Source organism: Aquarana catesbeiana, linkage group LG06 (genome assembly GCF_042186555.1).
Source record: "Aquarana catesbeiana isolate 2022-GZ linkage group LG06, ASM4218655v1, whole genome shotgun sequence".
Lineage (NCBI taxonomy): Eukaryota > Metazoa > Chordata > Amphibia > Anura > Ranidae > Aquarana > Aquarana catesbeiana.
This window is the reverse complement of record NC_133329.1, coordinates 249,586,097-249,605,537: the sequence shown is the minus strand read 5'-3', so window position 1 is coordinate 249,605,537 and position 19,441 is coordinate 249,586,097. Positions and strand designations below refer to the sequence as shown.

Here is a 19,441-nt window from a genome sequence, read left to right as displayed (position 1 = left end):
GCACCTGGCTGCTGATCTATCAGACCTGCTTATGCTGGAGGATCAACAGAAAGGTGCCAAGGTTTGTGGCGAGAGCATGGGACCCCCTAGTGGATGCAACAGGTGCACTAGTGACACCTTGAGACCAATATTGTCTCATTTACGTCTTTCCTTTGCTCAAGCTGCTACCTTGCTGTGCAGGATAGAGGCCGAAGGGATTCTGATCCTTCTGGTAGTTCCGTAACTAGCCTCATTATCCGTCGTATGCAGACATGGTAAGGCTGGTCACAGACACTCCCTGGCGATTGCCTTTTTAGGAGGAACTCCTGTCTCAGGAGGTCTAGTCTACCACCCTCCTTTACCGTGTCTGGCTTGGACAGCATGGCTATTAAATCTAGGTTTTGAGTAACGGGGGGTTGTCTGGTTCGGTGATCCCTACAATGTTAAATACACGCAAGTCCACCTCTCAGAAGATCTATCATCGCACCTTTAAGGCTTATTTTGCCTGGTACGAGTCTCTGGGTGTCCGTCCACATTTCTTTTTCAATGGCTCGGGTTTTGGTCTTTGTCTAAGGGGTCATTGCACAACTGCTTGCCTTGAATACCATTAAGGCAGTTATTGCCCTTGTGGTCTTTTGTTTTTCCTTCACATTTCTTGATCTGCAAGGAGTTCATCATGTGGCACCTCCTGTGTGTTCCCTGTTGCTGCTGTGGGACCAGAACTTGTTTTTTTCGGTCCTTCAAAAGACTCCCTTTAGGGGAATTTGTGATATTCCCCTGCTTACTATTTCTCAAAGATTGACTTCCTGGTTGCCATCACGTCCGTGTGGCGAGTGTCGAAACTGGCTGCCTTATCCTGTAAGTCTCCCTCTCTGATCTTACACGAGGATAAGGTGGCTCGCTGTCCATACCCTTCCTTACCTTTTAAAGGTGGTGTTGGATTTTCACATGAATGCCTTTTTTCATGTTCACGGTTGTCGCGTCATAGGGAGGCTGCGTTGCACTCCTTCAGTATGGTCCAGGCGGTTTGTGTGTTCCCGTCTGCTACGGCCTCCTTCCAGAGGTCGATTGTCTTTGTGCTCACAGACGGTCCAAAAAAAGGCCTGGCAGCCTCCTTCTACTATATTCTACTATATCTGGTTGGGTTTGGCAGTCGATTGTACTGCCGTAAGCTATTATGGGTCGGGTCTCTCCCTTGCCCGTTGTCACACACTCCACCAGGGCAGTTAGTGCCTCCTGGGTGTTTAGACCTCAGGCATCCGTGTCTGTGTCTCAGGTTTACAAAGTGGCTTCTTGGTCATCTGTGCCCACTTAAAGCGGAGCTCCACCGAAAAGGGGAAGTTCCACTTTAAGCAGTGTAGGTGGTGCTATAAACCCCATAATCTAGAATAAGAAGAGCCGTGTTTGTCAATATACTTGGAGAAAGGGATTTTACGGTGAGTAACAAAAATTTGTTTTTTTTCCTTAATTAGGGTGCACTGCCAGCCCATTCAAGTGAAAGGGATCTAAAAAGGTTGGGATTTAATCTATAGCTGCTACACATTGCCAGATTAAAAAAATATATATCAAATCTTGTTCTGAATCTGAGGACATATTATCAGGCAGGTTAGGATGAGGTGGACTAAAAGGAATCGGAAAGCTCCCTACTTTGCTGTAGGAAGCACAGCAGGGTGTTCTTAAAACAGAAGATATCCGCATATTTTACTATGCTTCACACTGGTTCATTAGGGGGCCTTTGGTTCCTTTAAGCCCACTTTATAGTTTGTCTGACCATACTTTGTCAGTGCTCCCCAAAGCCCTACTCCATAGAAACCATTGATTTCATGCACTGGCACTGTTGATGACCAATATGCCTGAAGCAGCTATTCATTTGGCATCAGTTTATTTTTGGGATTTTTTGGAGTTGTTCTGCTAAGGCACTCCTTGATATCAACGGGTGAATGAGTGCTTGTGTTCGTGCCTCAGCTTCCTGTTCACTGCTCCTCATTCCCCGGGCTGGCTCATCAGCAGGCCTGCTCCCTTGTCACCTCAGCCCCTGGTTTAGGCGCCTTCTTTGTTGGTTTCCTCTTTTTGGGATTATTAGTTGTTATGACCAGTAGACTCTGTCAGCAACATCAAATTTTTTTTTTATAATTATATGTTTGCAATAAGGGGGATGACTTTTACTAGATATATAGATATAGATATATATATATATATATATATATATATATATATATAGTGGGGACGGAAAGTATTCAGACTCCCTTAAATTTTTCACTCTTTGTTATATTGCAGCCATTTGCTAAAATCATTTATGTTAATTTTTTTTCCTCATTATTGTACACACAGCACCCCATATTGACAGAAAAACACAGAGTTGTTGACATTTTTGCAGATTTACTAAAAAAGAAAAACTGAAATATCACATGGTCCTAAGTATTCAGACCCTTTGCTCAGTATTTAGTAGAAGCACCCTTTTGATCTAATACAGCCATGAGTCTTTTTGGGAAAGATGCAACAAGTTTTTCACATCTGGATTTGGGGATCCTCTGCCATTCCTCCTTGCAGATCCTCTCCAGTTCTGTCAGATTGGATGGTAAATGTTGGTGGACAGCCCTTTTTAGGTCTCTCCAGAGATGCTCAATTGGGTTTAAGTCAGGGCTCTGGCTGGGCCATTCAAGAACAGTCACAGAGTTGTTGTGAAGCCACTCCTTCGTTATTTTAGCTGTGTGCTTAGGGTCATTGTCTTGTTGGAAGGTAAACATTCATCCCTGTCTGAGGTCCTGAGCACTCTGCAGAAGGTTTTCGTCCAGGATATCCCTGTACTTGGCCGCATTCATCTTTCCCTCGATTACAACCAGTCGTCCGGTCCCTGCAGCTGAAAAACACCCCCACAGCATGATGCTGCCACCACCATGCTTCACTGTTGGGACTGTATTGGACAGGTGATGAGCAGTGCCTGGTTTTCTCCACACATACCGCTTAGAATTAAGGCCAAAAAGTTCGGTCTTGGTCTCATCAGACCAGAGAATCTTATTTCTCACCGTTTTGGAGTCCTTCAGGTGTTTTTTTTAGCAAACTCCATGCAGGCTTTCACGTGTCTTGCACTGAGGAGAGGCTTCCATCGGGCCACTCTGCCATAAAGCCCCGACTGGTGGAGGACTGCAGTGATGGTTGACTTTCTACAACTTTCTCCCATCTCCCGACTGCATCTCTGGAGCTCAGCCACAGTGATCTTTGGGTTCTTCTTTACCTCTCTCACCAAGGCTCTTCTCCCCCGATAGCTCAGTTTGGCCAGACGGCCAGCTCTAGGAAGGGTTCTGGTCGTCCCAAACATCTTCCATTTAAGTATTTTGGAGGCCACTGTGCTCTTAGGAACCTTAAGTGCAGCAGAGTTTTTTTTGTAACCATGGCCAGATCTGTGCCTTGCCACAATTCTGTCTCTGGGCTCTTCAGGCAGTTCCTTTTGACCTCATGATTCTCATTTGCTCTGACATGCACTGGGAGCTGTAAGGTCTTATATAGACAGGTGTGTGGCTTTCCTAATCAAGTCCAATCAATATAATCAAACACAGCTGGACTCAAATGAAGGTGTAGAACCATCTCAAGGATGATCAGAAGAAATGAGGACAGCACCTGAGTTAAATATATGAGTGTCATAGCAAGGGGTCTGAATATTTAGGACCATGTGATATTTCAGTTTTTCTTTTTTAATAAATCTGCAAAAATGTCAACAATTCTGTTTTTCTGTCAATATTGGGGGGGCTGTGTGTACATTAATGAGGAAAAAAATGAACTTAAATGATTTTAGCAAATGGCTGCAATATAACAAAGAGTGTAAAATTTAAGGGGGTCTGAATACTTTCCGTCCCCACTGTATATAATTTTTTTTTTTTTTGTGTGTAACCTCCATAAAAATCCCAGGGGCAATTTTTTTTTTTTGACTTTCCTGAAGCAGCTCTACTTGACTTTTAATATTAGTCTGTATCTGTGCTATAAACCAGTGGTTCTAGATTGTCGGTGACCCTTGGGGAATAATTGAATGATTTGCATGGCCCCTCCCTCTGTCCTAAAATGAGAACTAATCTTATATTGGAGATTTGTGATTAAAGTGAGACATACAGATATATTTTGTTTTAAAATGGTTCCAATTTGCTTTGCTTTGTTCTTATTCTGAAATATTAGCAATGTCCAAGTTATAATTGTGCAAATTTTATTCGACTTATTGGTTTATTTCTGTTTTGTTTTTTGTTTTTTTTTTAGCTGCTTCTTCATACTCCAGCTCATGTACTCCCACCTCCATCCGTTTTATGTAAAATGTTTGTGAATTCTTTATTGATCGCCAAGCAGAATATATGGTAACTACCTAATTTCTACTAAACTATTGACTATAACCTGATGTTTCTACATGCTGATAGGTTTTATGCATTTAAAACAAAACAAAGCGAAAGTACAGGTTATATAACGCCATTGTTTAATTATACTTTAAATATTCACAATTTCCTCAGCATTTCATGTTTTCACTTGAAGTTATCAGAATAGTATAATAAAGTGGAAGCCTAGTCTAATCCTATCCAACCTTAATCCTGCTCCAATGTGTATACTAGCATATTCCCTGGGTGCTCTAGTCTGATTATGTGCCCAATAGCCAGCTTCAGTGAAGAGAGATCGCCAACATTGACTGCGATGATGTCACCCATAGGCTTACTATGGGGCATCTGTTGTTGGCTATGGCCTCCTCCACCCTGAAGCCAGCACTGGGAAGCCGATCCTGTGACCGGCTTGGTGCGCCCAGGGAATAGGTAGGTATAGACCTCTTTCCATTACAGGCTAGTCAGTATAGGGCTTAGAATGGGAGTGAGTGCAGGCTTAGACTGGACTCCTACTTTAAATATTTTATGTATAGGATGTAAAATGTAGAACGGGGGTCGTCCGCAGACTCCCTGTCGTCCATGGGTAGGTGACAGGGGTAGACCGGGAACAGGTCTGCCCCCAGCCTCCTCCGCCGCGCCTTCGGTTCTCCCCAACCCCCCCCACCGCTGTCATCAGTGAACAGCGAGAGCGAGAGGCTGCACGGCTCAAAACGGAGGGCAGGGGGAGGAGCTGGCCAAATTAACTTTTTGCCTAATTAACCCACCAGTGATTGGTTGCTAGGTCCTAAACAACCAATCACCAGCTTGTTGATAAGAATAGTCACCCTGCCAGCTCCCTGTCCACAACTGTGCTGCCTCTCGGTCTCCTGTGTGGACAGGTATGATGCAATGGAACAATGCTGAGGGAGGGGAGGGAAGAGGACATTAATGTGGGGGTGTGATGTGAAGGGGGCAGTGTCACCCCCATAGCAGTGTTCTCTGCCACCCATCACATCACCCCTCCTTATCCCTGCATTCTTAGCGCAGGGCACTCCTTATCCCTGCATTCTTAGCACAGGGCACTCCTGGTCCCTGAATTCTGAGCGTAACGCATTCCTGATCCCTGAATTCTGAGCGTGACACACTCCTGTTCCCTGCATTCTGAGCATAACGCTCTCCTGAACCCTGCATTCTGAGTGTAACCCACTCATTAACCCTGCATTCTGAGTGTAACCCACTCCTTAACTCTGCATTCTGAGTGTAACCCACTCCTTAACTCTGCATTCTGAGTGTAACCCACTCCTGAACCCTGCATTCTGGGTGTAACCCACTCCTGAACCCTGCATTCTGAGTGTAATCCACTCCTGAACCCTGAATTCTGAGCGTAACGCACTCCTAAACCCTGAATTCTGAGCGTAACGCACTCCTGAACCCTGAATTCTGAGCGTAACGCACTCCAGAATTCTGAGCGTAACGCACTCCAGAATTCTGAGCGTAACGCACTCCAGAATTCTGAGCGTAACGCACTCCGGAATTCTGAGCGTAACGCACTCCGGAATTCTGAGAGTAACGCACTCCGGAATTCTGAGAGTAACGCACTCCGGAATTCTGAGAGTAACGCACTCCGGAATTCTGAGAGTAACGCACTCCGGAATTCTGAGCGTAACGCACTCCAGAATTCTGAGCGTAACGCTGTCCTGAACCCTGCATTCTGTGCGTAACGCTGTCCTGAACCCTGCATTCTGTGCGTAACGCTGTCCTGAACCCTGCATTCTGTGCGTAACGCTGTCCTGAACCCTGCACTCTCTTGTAATACTTTTTTTGTTTCCACTGCGTTTGCAATCTACATTTGGGGTTAACAATGTATTATCACCTGCAGTAGATCACAAAGGATGTGCATTTTGAATACTGTGCAGAAAACGCACATGGAACATGCCTTTCTTGAATCGCGTTCTGGTGTGAACCAGCCCTAACAGGACACGGTGCCTGGTGATCTTTGACTTCATTGTTGTTCAAGTAGAACTCCATCTGTCTAAGGTTGCCTACCCCTAATGTAGAGCATGCATTTCGAGGTGTTATTAGAAGATGCTGCAAATGCATGATGGGTTCAAGCTGATAAATAGTAAATAATAGTAAAAAGTAGATAAAGGTTTGTGTATTTAGGTAAATCATTTGTATATATCGAAAAAGAAGGTTGGGCCTTTGAGTGAGGCAATCAACAGACCGCTATTGATTTATAAAATTCAACATATTTATTGTCTTAGAAAATTCATATAGCATTTAACAAACATTGCAGATGTAAAGCCATTTTTTATATTATACAGTGGAGACATAAAGTATTCAGACCCCCTTACATTTTTCACTCTTTGTTATATTGCAGCCATTTGCTAAAATCATTTAAGTTCATATTTTTTCCTCAATAATGTACACACAGCACCCCATATTGACAGAAAAACACAGAATTGTTGACATTTTTGCAGATTTATTAAAAAAGAAAAACTGAAATATCACATGGTCCTAAGTATTCAGACCCTTTGCTCAGTATTTAGTAGAAGCACCCTTTTGATCTAATACAGCCATGAGTCTTTTTGGGAAAGATGCAACAAGTTTTTCACATCTGGATTTGGGGATCCTCTGCCATTCCTCCTTGCAGATCCTCTCCAGTTCTGTCAGGTTGGATGGTAAACGTTGGTGGACTGCCATTTTTAGGTCTCTCCAGTGATGCTCAATTGGGTTTAAGTCAGGGCTCTGGCTGGGCCATTCAAGAACAGTCACAGAGTTGTTGTGAAGCCACTCCTTCGTTATTTTAGCTGTGTGCTTAGGGTCATTGTCTTGTTGGAAGGTAAACCTTCATCCCTGTCTGAGGTCCTGAGCACTCTGCAGAAGGTTTTCGTCCAGGATATCCCTGTACTTGGCCGCATTCATCTTTCTGTCGATTGCAACCAGTCGTCCGGTCCCTGCAGCTGAAAAACACCCCCACAGCATGATGCTGCCACCACCATGCTTCACTGTTGGGACTGTATTGGACAGGTGATGAGCAGTGCCTGGTTTTCTCCACACATACTGCTTAGAATTAAGGCCAAAAAGTTCGGTCTTAGTCTCATCAGGCCAAAGAATCTTATTTCTCACCATCTTGGAGTCCTTCAAGTGTTTTTAAGCAAACTCCATGCAGGCTTTCATGTGTCTTGCGCCGAGGAGAGGCTTCCGTCGGGCCACTCTGCCATAAAGCCCCGACTGGTGGAGGACTGCAGTGATGGTTATCTTTCTACAACTTTCTCCCATCTCCCGACTGCATCTCTGGAGCTCAGCCACAGTGATCTTTGGGTTCTTCTTTACCACTCTCACCAAGGCTCTTCTCCCCTGACAGCTCAGTTTGGCCGGATGACCAGCTCTAGGAAGGGTTCTGGTCGTCCCAAACGTCTTCCATTTAAGGATTATGGAGGCCACTGTGCTCTTAGGAACCTTAAGTGCAGCAGAATTTTTTTTTTGTAACCTTGGCCAGATCTGTGCCTTGCCACAATTCTGTCTCTGAGCTCTTCAGGTAGTTCCTTTGACCTAATGATTCTCATTTGCTCTGACATGCACTGTAAGCTGTAAGGTCTTATATAGACAGGTGTGTGGCTTTCCTAATCAAGTCCAATCAGTATAATCAAACAGCTGGACTCAAATGAAGGTGTAGAACCATCTCAAGGATGATCATAAGAAATGGACAGCACCTGAGTTAAATATATGAGTGTCACAGCAAAAGGGTCTGAATACTTAGGACCATGTGTTTAGCAAAAGGCTGCACTATAACAAAGAGTGAAAAATTTAAGGGGGTCTGAACACTTTCCGTCCCCACTGTATGTGTGTGTGTATATGTATGTATGATTGATATATATATGTACATAGATAATTAGAGACCAATCAAATATATTTACGTAAAATTGTCATAGCAGCGCATTCTTCCAGTTACCATTTGTACAGTTGTGTGAAAAAGTATTTGCCCCCTTTCTGATTTTTTATTTTTTTGCATATTTGTCACGCAAATTTTATTACACAAAGATAACCAGAGTAAATGAAAAATTGAGTTTTTAAATGATGGTTTCATTTATTAAGGCAAAAAAGCTGTCCAAACCTGCCTGGCTTTATGTGAAAAAGTAATTGCCCCCTAAACCTAATAACTGGTTGTGCCATGCTTGGCAGCAACAACTGCAATCAAGCGTTTGCGATAACTGGCAATGAGCCTTTCACATTGCTGTGGCGCAATTTTGGCCCACTATTCTTTGCAGAATTGTTTTAATTCAGCCACACTGGAGGGTTTTCCAGCATGAACGGCCTGTGTAAGGTCATGATACAGCATCTCAATTGGATTTAAATCCGGGCTTTGACTAGGCCACTCCAAAACCTAAATTTTACTTTGAACCATTTGGAGGTGGACGTTATGTTGTGTTTTGGATCATTGTTTTGCTGCATAACCCAAGTGCACTTGAGCGTGAGGTCACAAACTAATGGCCGGACATTCTCCTTCAAAATTTTTTGGTAGAGTTCAGACTTCATGGTTCCATCAATTATGGTAAGTCCTCCAAGTCCTGAAGCTAGCAAAGCAGCTCCAGACCATCATGCTACCACCACCATGTCTGAATGTTGGTATGATGATCTTGTTATGAAATGCTGCATTTGTTTTATGCCAGATGTAACAGGACGCACACCTTCCAAAAAGTTAAATTTTTGTCTCATCAGTCCACAAAATATTTGCCTAAAAGTCTTGGGGATAATCAAGATGTTTTTTGGTAAATGTGAGATGAGCCTTTGTGTTCTTTTTGGTCAGCAGTGGCTTTGGCCTTGGAACTCTCCCATGGATGCTATTTTTGCCCAGTCTCTTTCTTATTGTTGAATCATGAACACTGATCTTACCTGAGGCAAGTGAGGCCTGCAGTTCTTTAGATGTTGTTCTGGGTTCTTTTATGACCTCCTGGATGAGTAGTCGTCACGTTCTTGGAGTCATTTTTGTGGGCTGGCCACTCCTGGGAAGGTTCACCACTGTTTCAAGTTATCTCCATTTGTGGATAATGGCTCTCCCCGTGGTTCACTGGAATTCCAGAGCCTTAGAAATGGCTTTGAAACCCTTCTTAGACCAATACATGTTTGTTTCTAATCTGTTCTTGAATTATTTTATGGCATGTGTGGCTTTTTGTGATCTGTTAGCATGCTTCACTTAGACAGCTTCTGTTTATGTGATTTCTTGATTCAACAGGTCTAGCAGTAATCAGACCTAGCAAGGGAGGGTGCCATTTCTTTTTTGCATAGGGCCAGGCAGGTTTGAACAGCTTTTTTTTCCCCCTTAATAAAAAATCAGGAAGGGGGCAAATACTTTTTCATAGCACTGTGTGTATATATGCTGACTTGCATAAAATATAGCAATTTCAATTGTATATAAGTACTATTTTTTTAAGACCTCTCTATGCATTAACTATCAGAATTTACATAAAAAAAGGGGGGTTTTACAGGCAACCTTTGCATATACATCTAGATAGAGCAATGGTGATGTGCAGTAACCTATAGCAACATACCACTTTACTGTATTCAGAATATTGAAATATGCACTTACAGTATATTGGTATTTGCGCTTCATATATTTGCTCACTGAACAGCATGTTACAGTATGAAACATTCTTTTTAAAAAGTTATTTGCACTTCCCAGGTAGTAATATTTATTGCGTTAATAGTTGTTACTTATTCTCTGGGCTCTTTTGTACCTAAAATAACTACCTGTACTTAAACACCAGTAAGGACATTTACTGTTTTTTTTTTTGTTTTGTTTTTTGGGGCACTTATGCAGATTAAAATAGAAGGAACGGCTAACTATCAAACTGATTTAAGCCTGGTACACACTACAGTTTTATTTTTTTTTGGTTGCACAAAAATATGAAATTACCTCTTCGGTCGGGAGCCACTGTACTAACCATGCAAGGTTTAGTCAAGCGATCTCCCCCCACTGAACTATTGTGTTCTGACGGGGGGACGGCCCCCGCGCCAACACATTGATCAGCACTCTCTGCCATTGGCTGAGAACGCTGATCGGGAGTCGATCGGCTGCTTGCTGGTTTTTCAGAACGACATACACATGGCCCAATATTGGACAGTGTTTTTTGTACCGGCAAATGTCTCCCGACATTCTGCCCGTGTGTATGGGGCTTAACTTCAGGGGTGTCCAACCTTTTGACCTTCCTGGGCCACATTGGTAGAAGAGGAATTATCTTGGGCCACACATAAAATACACAAGTTAAAGTGTAAGTTCACCTTCACAGAAAATCTGTAAGGTAAATTTACACTGGACATCCTCCACACCCTCGTCACCCCCACCCCCCGTTCCCGCTAACCTGTAGTCCAGCGATCCCCTGCACTGACAGCTTGTATCGCCGCTGTACCGGCTCCAGAATTTGAAATCCCTGCGGCTTTCTCTCCTCTTCGCTCAAGATGACAGGATGGGCTACGTGGGTTCTGATTGTTCGGCAGCGCCCATGTGACAGCGCCGACCAATTAGAATGCTCCTAAACGTACCTCCTGACTAAATACATCTTGGAGATTAAGCTGCGGGTGATTTCTAAGCCCCGGACCAATGAGGCAGCGACCCGATGTCTCCTAGCGGGTGATAGCCGCACTCCAGGTCAGCAGGACTGGGAGGGGGTCCTGTGCAAGTTCACCTTACAGATTTTTCTCTAAGGAGTGCAGTTCGTTTTGCACTCCTGTGACCCGTTTTCAGCAGAGAGTGGGCTGAAGTCCACTCTCTGCTGACATAGTCAATGTCAGTCCAGCCAGATGCCTGAACTGGCACCCGTCTCAGTCTCTCAGAGAGCCACTGAGACAGCCGCGCTCCGCCACAGCTCAGCGCTCCAATGAGCGAGGAGGGAGAAGAGCAGAGAGCTGTGACTGACAGTCTGCAGCTCTCTGCTCGGGGAACTGTGAGAACCGAGTCATCAGCGGTGTTCCATCGCTCGGTTCTCAGTGAAGAGACGCCGGGGACAGATGCAGCATCCACCTAGGTAAGTATTAATCAGGGAAAAAAAATAGTTTACTTCTCTTTTAGGCAAGTTTACAATTTTGTGTTTGACCACATTTACAGCCATCTTGAGTTGCAGGTTGGACACCCCTGATTTACATATTCTCTCCCCATTTCGCTCTATGGCACTGCATGCCCTTTATCACAAATTGCTGTGTCAGTACCTTTTTTTTCACAGTTTTTTGCATGCAATCACAGGGCGACAAAGCTCAAGGTACTTTCCCCCTCTAGTACAGCTGCTTTGAGGAGACTCTTCTCGACAACAAATAGAGCATTGAACTTCAGTTGGTGACATCACCGCTGTATGCAATTCATCCCTGTTGTTGATTTTTTTTTTTCTATACTAAAGAAGACCCAGAAGTCTGCGGTCACGTGATTCCATGTATAAAAAAATAAAACAAAACGGGAGAGAAAAGGGGAGGACATACATTTTAATATTGTTTTGTTTGTAGTATCCATTCCTGCTACTTCAACGAGCAAGTGCACCTTTAAAATTATTAATGCGAGTCTCAACTAAGATATACATTGTTGCAACAATGTTAATGGCAGAAAGGCCTGATGACCTTAGTTTTCCATTCATGGTTTAATGTCATTTTATGAACATTACAATACAAAGCTTAATTTTGAGAATCTGATCATCATGTCATTCTTGTAATGACTTTGAGAAATAGACATTTACACCATGTCTGGACATTTTGTAAATGTGTGAGAAAAATATAAAAAGTGTCTACAGATGAGAATGAACCCTGGTCAGAAATAGTTGGATCAGTTTCTTACTTCACTAAGCCACTCTTGGTTGCAAACCAAATTTAGAATGTTTGTCTTGGCCCCCTGTCACTGCCCATTGTCTCTTCCGCTGATGTTGGAGCAAGAGAAGGCGTAAAAGTGTACAGGCAGCACAGGGCCAATAACAGCCACAAGCCTGTTCAAAGCCCACAGGCTTAACAGGAGAAAATTAGCTTATTTCCCTATCATGCTGTTAAGCGGCTGTTGTAGTCATACCAGAACCCTGAAGAGCTGATCAGTTTTTTTTTTTAGGAATAAAACTTGGTTATTTCATTCACTAAGCCACGTGACTTGTTTGTCATGGGTCACTGCCATGGGCCCTACATCACTCTCGCTGGCATTCGATCAAACGATGGAGCAACAATGCAATAAACAGCTACAGGTCTGTTAAGACCAAAAAGAAACGTTTTTCACTTATTAATCGCAAGTATACTTATAACCAGCTGCACAGATCACTGACACTTATCCTCTCTCCATGGTAGTTGGTCTGCAGATCTCTTTGGAATTATGCACAAGGGGATGCACTGGTTTAAAGATATAAGGAAACAGAGGAAAGCTCACAACTAGTGCAATAAAACCATTTAATTAATATAAACAAAACTGAATGCACTCTTATTAGCCAGATCATGTGTGCTCCTTTTAACAATCCCAATCCTACACTGGTCGCAAAAGGATCCTGGCCATGGATATATTGTGCCCCAAAACATGCTTCTCTTTCCCTTTGCAAATTGTGCAGACAAACTGGATAAAGTGCCACTTTCCCAGCAAGAGCCTGCTGCACTACAGAGCTGGCAGAGAACTGTTGGCGTGTGTAATCTTCATAGCCTTCCCCAATCAAGCTTCCCGGGTTGCAATGGCGACAGTGCATTTCATGGGTGTGTCCCTCTTTCTCAAGTCTGCCAGCACCGCCACTCCTGCTGTTTAATATAGGAACAGCTGGGGCTCAATTGTGCACATTCCAGGCTGTTCATGTGGAAAGCTTGGGTAAGAACCCTGCACAGTAGCAGTGGATGGAACTTAACCTTTGGATCGCTAAATTAAAAACTAGATGAAAAACCCCCGGAATCAACTATATAAATATATAAATAAATTCATTAGAGTGGCGGTGCTGGCAGACTTGAGAAAGGGGAGGGGGTGCTCCCTACATGCGTAGATACCATGGCAATCTGGGGCGCTTGATCAGAGAGTGGCCAGCAAGACTACATATGCCTACAGTTTTCTGCAAGCTCCATAGTGGACCAGGCTCTTGTCAGGATTTGAATGTGATCCTTTTCCTGGTCTGCCTGCACAGTTTGCAAAGGGAGTGAAAGGTTGTTTTGAGGCACGCTGTATACCTCCTCTCAGGATCCTTTTCTGGCCAGTGTAGGCTTGTTAAAGGCGCACACCTGATCTGGCTAATGTGAGTGCATTTTGTTTTGTATATTTTTTCAGTTAGTGTTTTATTGCTCTAGTTGTGCAATTCCCTCAGTTTCCTTATAACTTACTGACCTTTTAAGACCTGCAGGCTTAACAAGAGAAAATGTGTTTATTTCCTTCTTCATGCTGTTAGCTGATTTGAATGGAAACAAATACTTTTAATGTTTGTTTTGTTTTTTTTTTTGTTTTTTTTTTTTTAATGTTTGAGTCCTTAGATAATAAAGTTAAAGAACCCCTGCACTGAGCTATAAAGTATGCATTTTTTTCCATAAGTATTGTTTATTTTCATCTGTCATTGGGTCCTGTTGCTGAACATCAGGATTGCATGTGCATTAATGCAAACCATAATGTGAAGGGAACCTCAGGTTTTGTTTGCATGTGCCATTAGGACCTTGCGGTAGTATTCACTGATCTGTCAAATATGCTTCTTTAAAAGTCTAGCTATTTTATGTTCTGAAAACATCCTGTCTACTGTGTTTCTTATGGGTTAAATGCCAAATGGCTCTAATCATTGGTACATAGTCAAATCTTAGCAGTTTACATAATGTGCAGGGGTCTCATAAGTCATCTAAAATCTTTTGAAACGGTAGTTAAATTACAATTTTCAGCAATATCAAATTTGTCTTGGCCTACAAAATTGTAACTTAATATGGTATTTTGCTACAGCTCAGAGCCAGTTAGCGAAGAGGTGGAAAGTGAAAATGCAGATGCCGATACGGATTCAGTTGAAGATCTTCAGGAAACAACAGAAAGTCAAGATTCTTTTGCCTCTATTATTCCTACCAAATATGCTCAACTATCCAAAGGCCAGGAAAAAGAACTGAAAAGGATACGAAAGACAGATTTCAGCTGGGTGTCGGCTTTGTGTGAAAATTTATGATGCTGGCAATTTTATAATTTGTATTTCATTTAAGTATATGTTTTTTCAATAAATGTATATGGAAATGAAAGATGTTCTTTATCTTCCTATTACTGTTACACTGTGAATCATCATTTATTTTTATTTTTTTATTGTGAGGGCTAAAATATATATATATATATATATATATATATATATATATATATATATATATATATATATATATATATATATGTTAGTTTCAAAAGTATTGTGACGCCTGACTTTACATGAACGTCAATGGCATCCCAGTCTTGGTCCATAGAAATCAATATCGAGTTGGCCCACCCTTTGCAGCTATAACAGCATCAACTCTTCTGGGAAGGCTGTCCACAAGGAACGCATTTGTGAGGTCAGGCATGTTGGGGCGAGAAGGCCTGGCTCGCAGTCTCCACTCTAATTCTTCCCAGAGGTGTTCTATCGGGTTGAGGTCAGAACTTTGTTCAGGCCAGTCAAGTTCCTCCACCCCAAACTCGCGCATCCTTGTCTTAATGGACCTTGCTTTGTTCACTGGTCCAAATCATTTGGTGAAGGGGGGATTATGGTGTGGGGCTGTTTTTTGGGGGTGGGGCTTGGCCCCTTCATTCCAGTACAGGGAATTCTTAAGGCGTCAGCATACCAAGACATATTGGACAATTTCATGCTCCCAACTTTCTGGGAATAGTTTGGGGATGGCTTTCCAACATGACTTTGTCCCTCCTCTAAGGACCGCAGGGCGGAGGAGGTGGCCCTCTCCCATGTTCATCATCGCAGGGTACACACTCCGGCCTGGCCGTGGTCCTGTTATCCCAGACACTAACCAAATGGGCCAAGGTTCCCCCCCATCAAGCCTTTACTCAGCATAGTTGCCTCGCGTATATGGAGCTGGCGGACCAGTTGGTTCAGGGACTACAGCAAGTTTATGATCTGTCTCTTGACACAGTCCCACTCTTCTATGAACTGTGTTTTGGAAGTGGTGTGTGAGTCCTGTGGCTCAAGTGTTGGTTGGTTGTCCAGACCTCCAAATAGGCTTGGCAGATTCGTCCTCCTGAGGGACTGGCTGGTTGGGGCTGAATGATATGCTCAAGAACCTTACAGTGGCAAGGGTGCCTTTCTGCCTCAGTCCAAGAGGGGAAAAAAAACACATAGGTGGACAGGAATGAGCTTCATGGGGCATTAAGGGATTTTTCATTCTCCTAGGTCCACGACAAAGGGCTTCAAACTCCCTTTAGGCTCCTTCGGGTGACGCCAAACGTCACTGGCCCCCAAAGCTCTCCAAGCCCACAGCTAAGCCCTCCTCGGCATGAAGGTGGTCCCCACCCATTTGGGTGGGGGGGTCATCTCCGCTGGTTCCCGGGTCTTTGGACTTCCTTCATTCCCACCAAGTGGGTCCCTGAATTAATTCTTTCACACTACAAAAAAGGATTTCATTCATTTCCACCGGACAGCTTATTTCCTTTCACTCTGCAGTTCTTGCTGACCCATCAGCGGGGGCTGTGCATGATCTGCTCCTTCGGGGGGGGTGATTATTCCGCTTGCCATTTTGGAGCAGTTTGGGGGTTTTTACTCCAACCTGTTTGCAGATAACTCAACAGATTGGGTTCCCTAGTCCTCTAGGACTTGCATGCCTTCAAGCGGGTTCCCAGATTCTAAATGGAATTCATTTGCTCGGTGGTGTCCTCCCTTCACCCGGGGGATTTTCTGGCATTTATAGACATCAAGGATGTTTACAGACATAGAAATATGTGTGAAAATCTTGCGCTAATTATAAGTGTATGTGTATCAAAAATTATTCCATTGGTCATCCACCAACTGGGTGTGCTATCCCACCGTTCCCAGTGATAAAAAAGTATAACAATACAAATGAAAATTAAATTGGCCTCTTATCAACTCCCGATGAGCTCTAGATTATAAGAGATCATCAAACGCATGAGTTATGTAAATGCTCGATGCCTGGCCACATTCTCTGTGTGTCTCCCGACCTCCAAGATGGATGGATGGATCTGACAGCTCCTGGCTCAGCGTCCCCACACTGCTCACTCTGGATTCTGACTCCACACTGAAAGTGTACTCCACAGCGTCTCAGCACAGCTTGCCTCACTCGGGATGATCACTGTGCTTCACTCAGGTGTGTGTGCAGGATAAGGGAACACAGAAAGAAGGCTCATCGCATAGTATGTAAAAGCAAGCGGTTTATTTAAGCTAAAATATGCACTTACAACAGAGATGATAATATTAGGTGGTAGAGAGAGGATGATCCAGTATGGAGATCACGAACAAATCGGAATGCTCATCATGTCACAGCTCCTGTCTCCTTCCAACGCGTTTCCCCTTAACAGGCTACATCTGGGAATGAACTCAATGGAGGATGGAGCTGGGATGTCATGCACTGATTTTTAAAGCAACCGTGACACCGGAAGTGAATTGCATAACCATGTTGACCAGGGTCACATCACATCCAAGTGTGCAACCATAAATTTTGAATTCCCCAACATATAAAAATAAATTACCCTAATAAGGCGGGTCGCTTCCTACTTCACAAAAGTTAATTTAATTAAAAATAAAAGTACATTTAAAAAATATTTTATTCAAAAAAAGTAAAATTGTTTTATATAAAAACAAATGATGAGTGTTGATTAAATCATCAGTCACATGGTTAATGTGATCTATAGAGACATATAAATTCACACATTTAATAACCAATATTCCCATCTCATATACATTAAGCTATTCGGAAAAAATTTGTGAATAAATTGCAAAAACTTTAATTGGAAATATTAATGAAAATATGTACTAAATACCGTAATTAAAACTATATATCAATGACAAGTATATAGGTGGGTTGTTTTGCTAATATTTATAAAAGAATTAATGTCCCACTCCACATTAAGGCCATGAGGACTGAAAGTACAGAGGTCAAATATCCAGCGTGTCTCAAGCCTGGATATCTCCCTTCTGAAATTACTTCCACGCCAATGTGGAGTGTACTTTTCAATGGCAATCGCCTCCAGAGAGGAGGGGTTTTTTTCCTATGGCAACAGGCAAAGTGTTTAAATAAGCTGTATTTATCAAACCCTTTGTCTATAATGTTTAGATTTTCAACAATACGCACTGTTAATGCCCTGGTGGCCCTGCCAACATATTGGTATCCACACGTACATTTTAGCAGATATATGACCCCTTTAGTGTACTGCATGTAATAAAATCTTCAATTGGATATTCTCTCTTAGTGGTAGTGGAACTAAAGAACCTTGTACCGTACAGTTTTGGAATTCCTGCAAACCTTGTACCTCCTACACGGAAAAAAAAATGTTAAAATCCCAAACATCTTGGGCTTTAAAGGCAGATCTACAAAATTGGGGGCTAAAACATTCCTCAAAATTTGAGATTTCCTAAAAATCACTTTAGGTTGATCCAGGAGACTAGAACCAAACACTCTATCTTCCTTTAAGATTTTCCAATGTTTCTTTAAAAGCTTAATAATCCAATGATAATGGGTTGAAAATGTGGTCAAAAACGCCCACTCAAAGTGATTATTAATTCTGTCAGGTTTAACTTGAGGTTCAGGAAGAGTCTGATGTTCAAGATTGGATACATTTTTGTTGCCACCATGGGAGTTGATTTTGGTGCTGTTGGCTCTTCAGAAAACTCAATTTTGAGAGCATTCTGGATATTCCTTTACTAATGCTTTCGCAGGGAATTGCCTCCTTTATAGCTGTCTTTTCGGCTCGGAGAGAATTGAAGTGGGTGGTTTTGTCCTGTAATGCCGCCTTACCTGGTTTTGCACAAGGTGGTGACTCGAACCCTTCTTTTCGGCCGACGGGTTTCGGATTTTCACTTCAATGTGGACATTGTTCTTCCTTTTCTGTCCTCAACCAGTGCATCCTAAGGAGGTGACTCTGTGCTCCCAGGATGTGGTACGCGTGTACCTTTCTGCAACGGCTGCCTTTTTCAGAGGTCCGATTCTCCTTCAGTCTGGAGAAGGGTTTGGCGGCCTCTTTTGCCGCTATTTCCAGTTGGATTTGGCAGTCAGTTGGGCAGGCATTTGCCCTTAGGTTAGTGCCTTCTGGACATTCCGACATCAGGAGTCTGCTTCTCAAGTTTGCAGAGGCGACCTGGTCATCTGTGCACACGTTTACCGAGTTCTATAGAATTTGTGTTGGCATCTTCCAATGCTAGTTTTGGCTTCAAGGTTTTGCAGGTGGCTGTTTAGGATTCCTGGGTACCCCTTGGGGTAGTGTTGGCATGTGCTCTGGGTTTTTTCTCCATGATTGGCTTGCCCACCCCTCATTATGGCACTGATTGGGGACATCCCTGTTTGGTCATGGATAAAGAAGAGGCTGTGTCTGTCAATGAACATAAAAGAAAACAGGATTTTTTGTTACTGTTAAATCCCTTTCTCTGAGTTCAAAAATCCAGTTTTTCATTTAGCTTTAACTTATTCACTAGGTTAAGTGAAACTTTACAAGGAATGTCCAATCGGTGCAAGGGGAAAAAAAGTGTGTGTGTATATACAGTATCTCACAAAAGTGAGTACACCCCTCACATTTTTGTAAATATTTTATTATATCTTTTCATGTGGAAACACTGAAGAAATGGCACTTTGCGATAATGTAAAGTAGTGAGTATACAGCTTGTATAACAGTGTACATTTTCTGTCCCCTTCCCCTCAAAATAACGCAACACACAGCCATTAATGTCTAAAACACTGGGAACAAAAGTGAGTACACTCCTAAGTGAAAATGTCCAAATTGGGACCAAAGTGTCAATGTTTTGTGTGGCCACCATTATTTTCCAGCACTGCCTTAACCCTCTTGGACATGGAGTTCACCAGAGCTTCATAGGTTGCCACTGGAGTCCTCTTCTACTCCTCCATGATGACATCACGGAGATGGGGGATGTTAGAGACCTTGCACTCCTCCACCTTCCATTTGAGGATGCCCCACAGATGCAGAGGGCAGTGGTAGTCTTGGAGGTGTGTTTTGGGTCATTATGTTGGAATACTGC

General features: G+C 43.0%; 1 protein-coding gene across 4 annotated transcripts in view; it reads left to right on the top strand.

Annotated features, from left to right (window-relative positions):
- The window catches only part of WDR75 (WD repeat domain 75), a 168,135-nt gene extending 153,628 nt beyond the window's left edge, over positions 1 to 14,507 (top strand). For 2 of the 4 annotated variants that reach the window (XM_073633163.1, XM_073633165.1), the window contains exons 20-21: positions 4,225 to 4,319; positions 14,224 to 14,507. In XM_073633163.1, the coding sequence (XP_073489264.1) occupies positions 4,225 to 4,319; positions 14,224 to 14,437 (309 nt within the window). In that variant the 3' untranslated portion in view covers positions 14,438 to 14,507. Of the gene's footprint in view, positions 1 to 4,224; positions 4,320 to 12,393; positions 12,524 to 14,223 lie in introns of all 4 variants that reach the window. The other 2 variants (XM_073633164.1, XM_073633166.1) reach the window with 2 other exon arrangements.
- Positions 14,508 to 19,441: the final 4,934 nt, after the last annotated feature.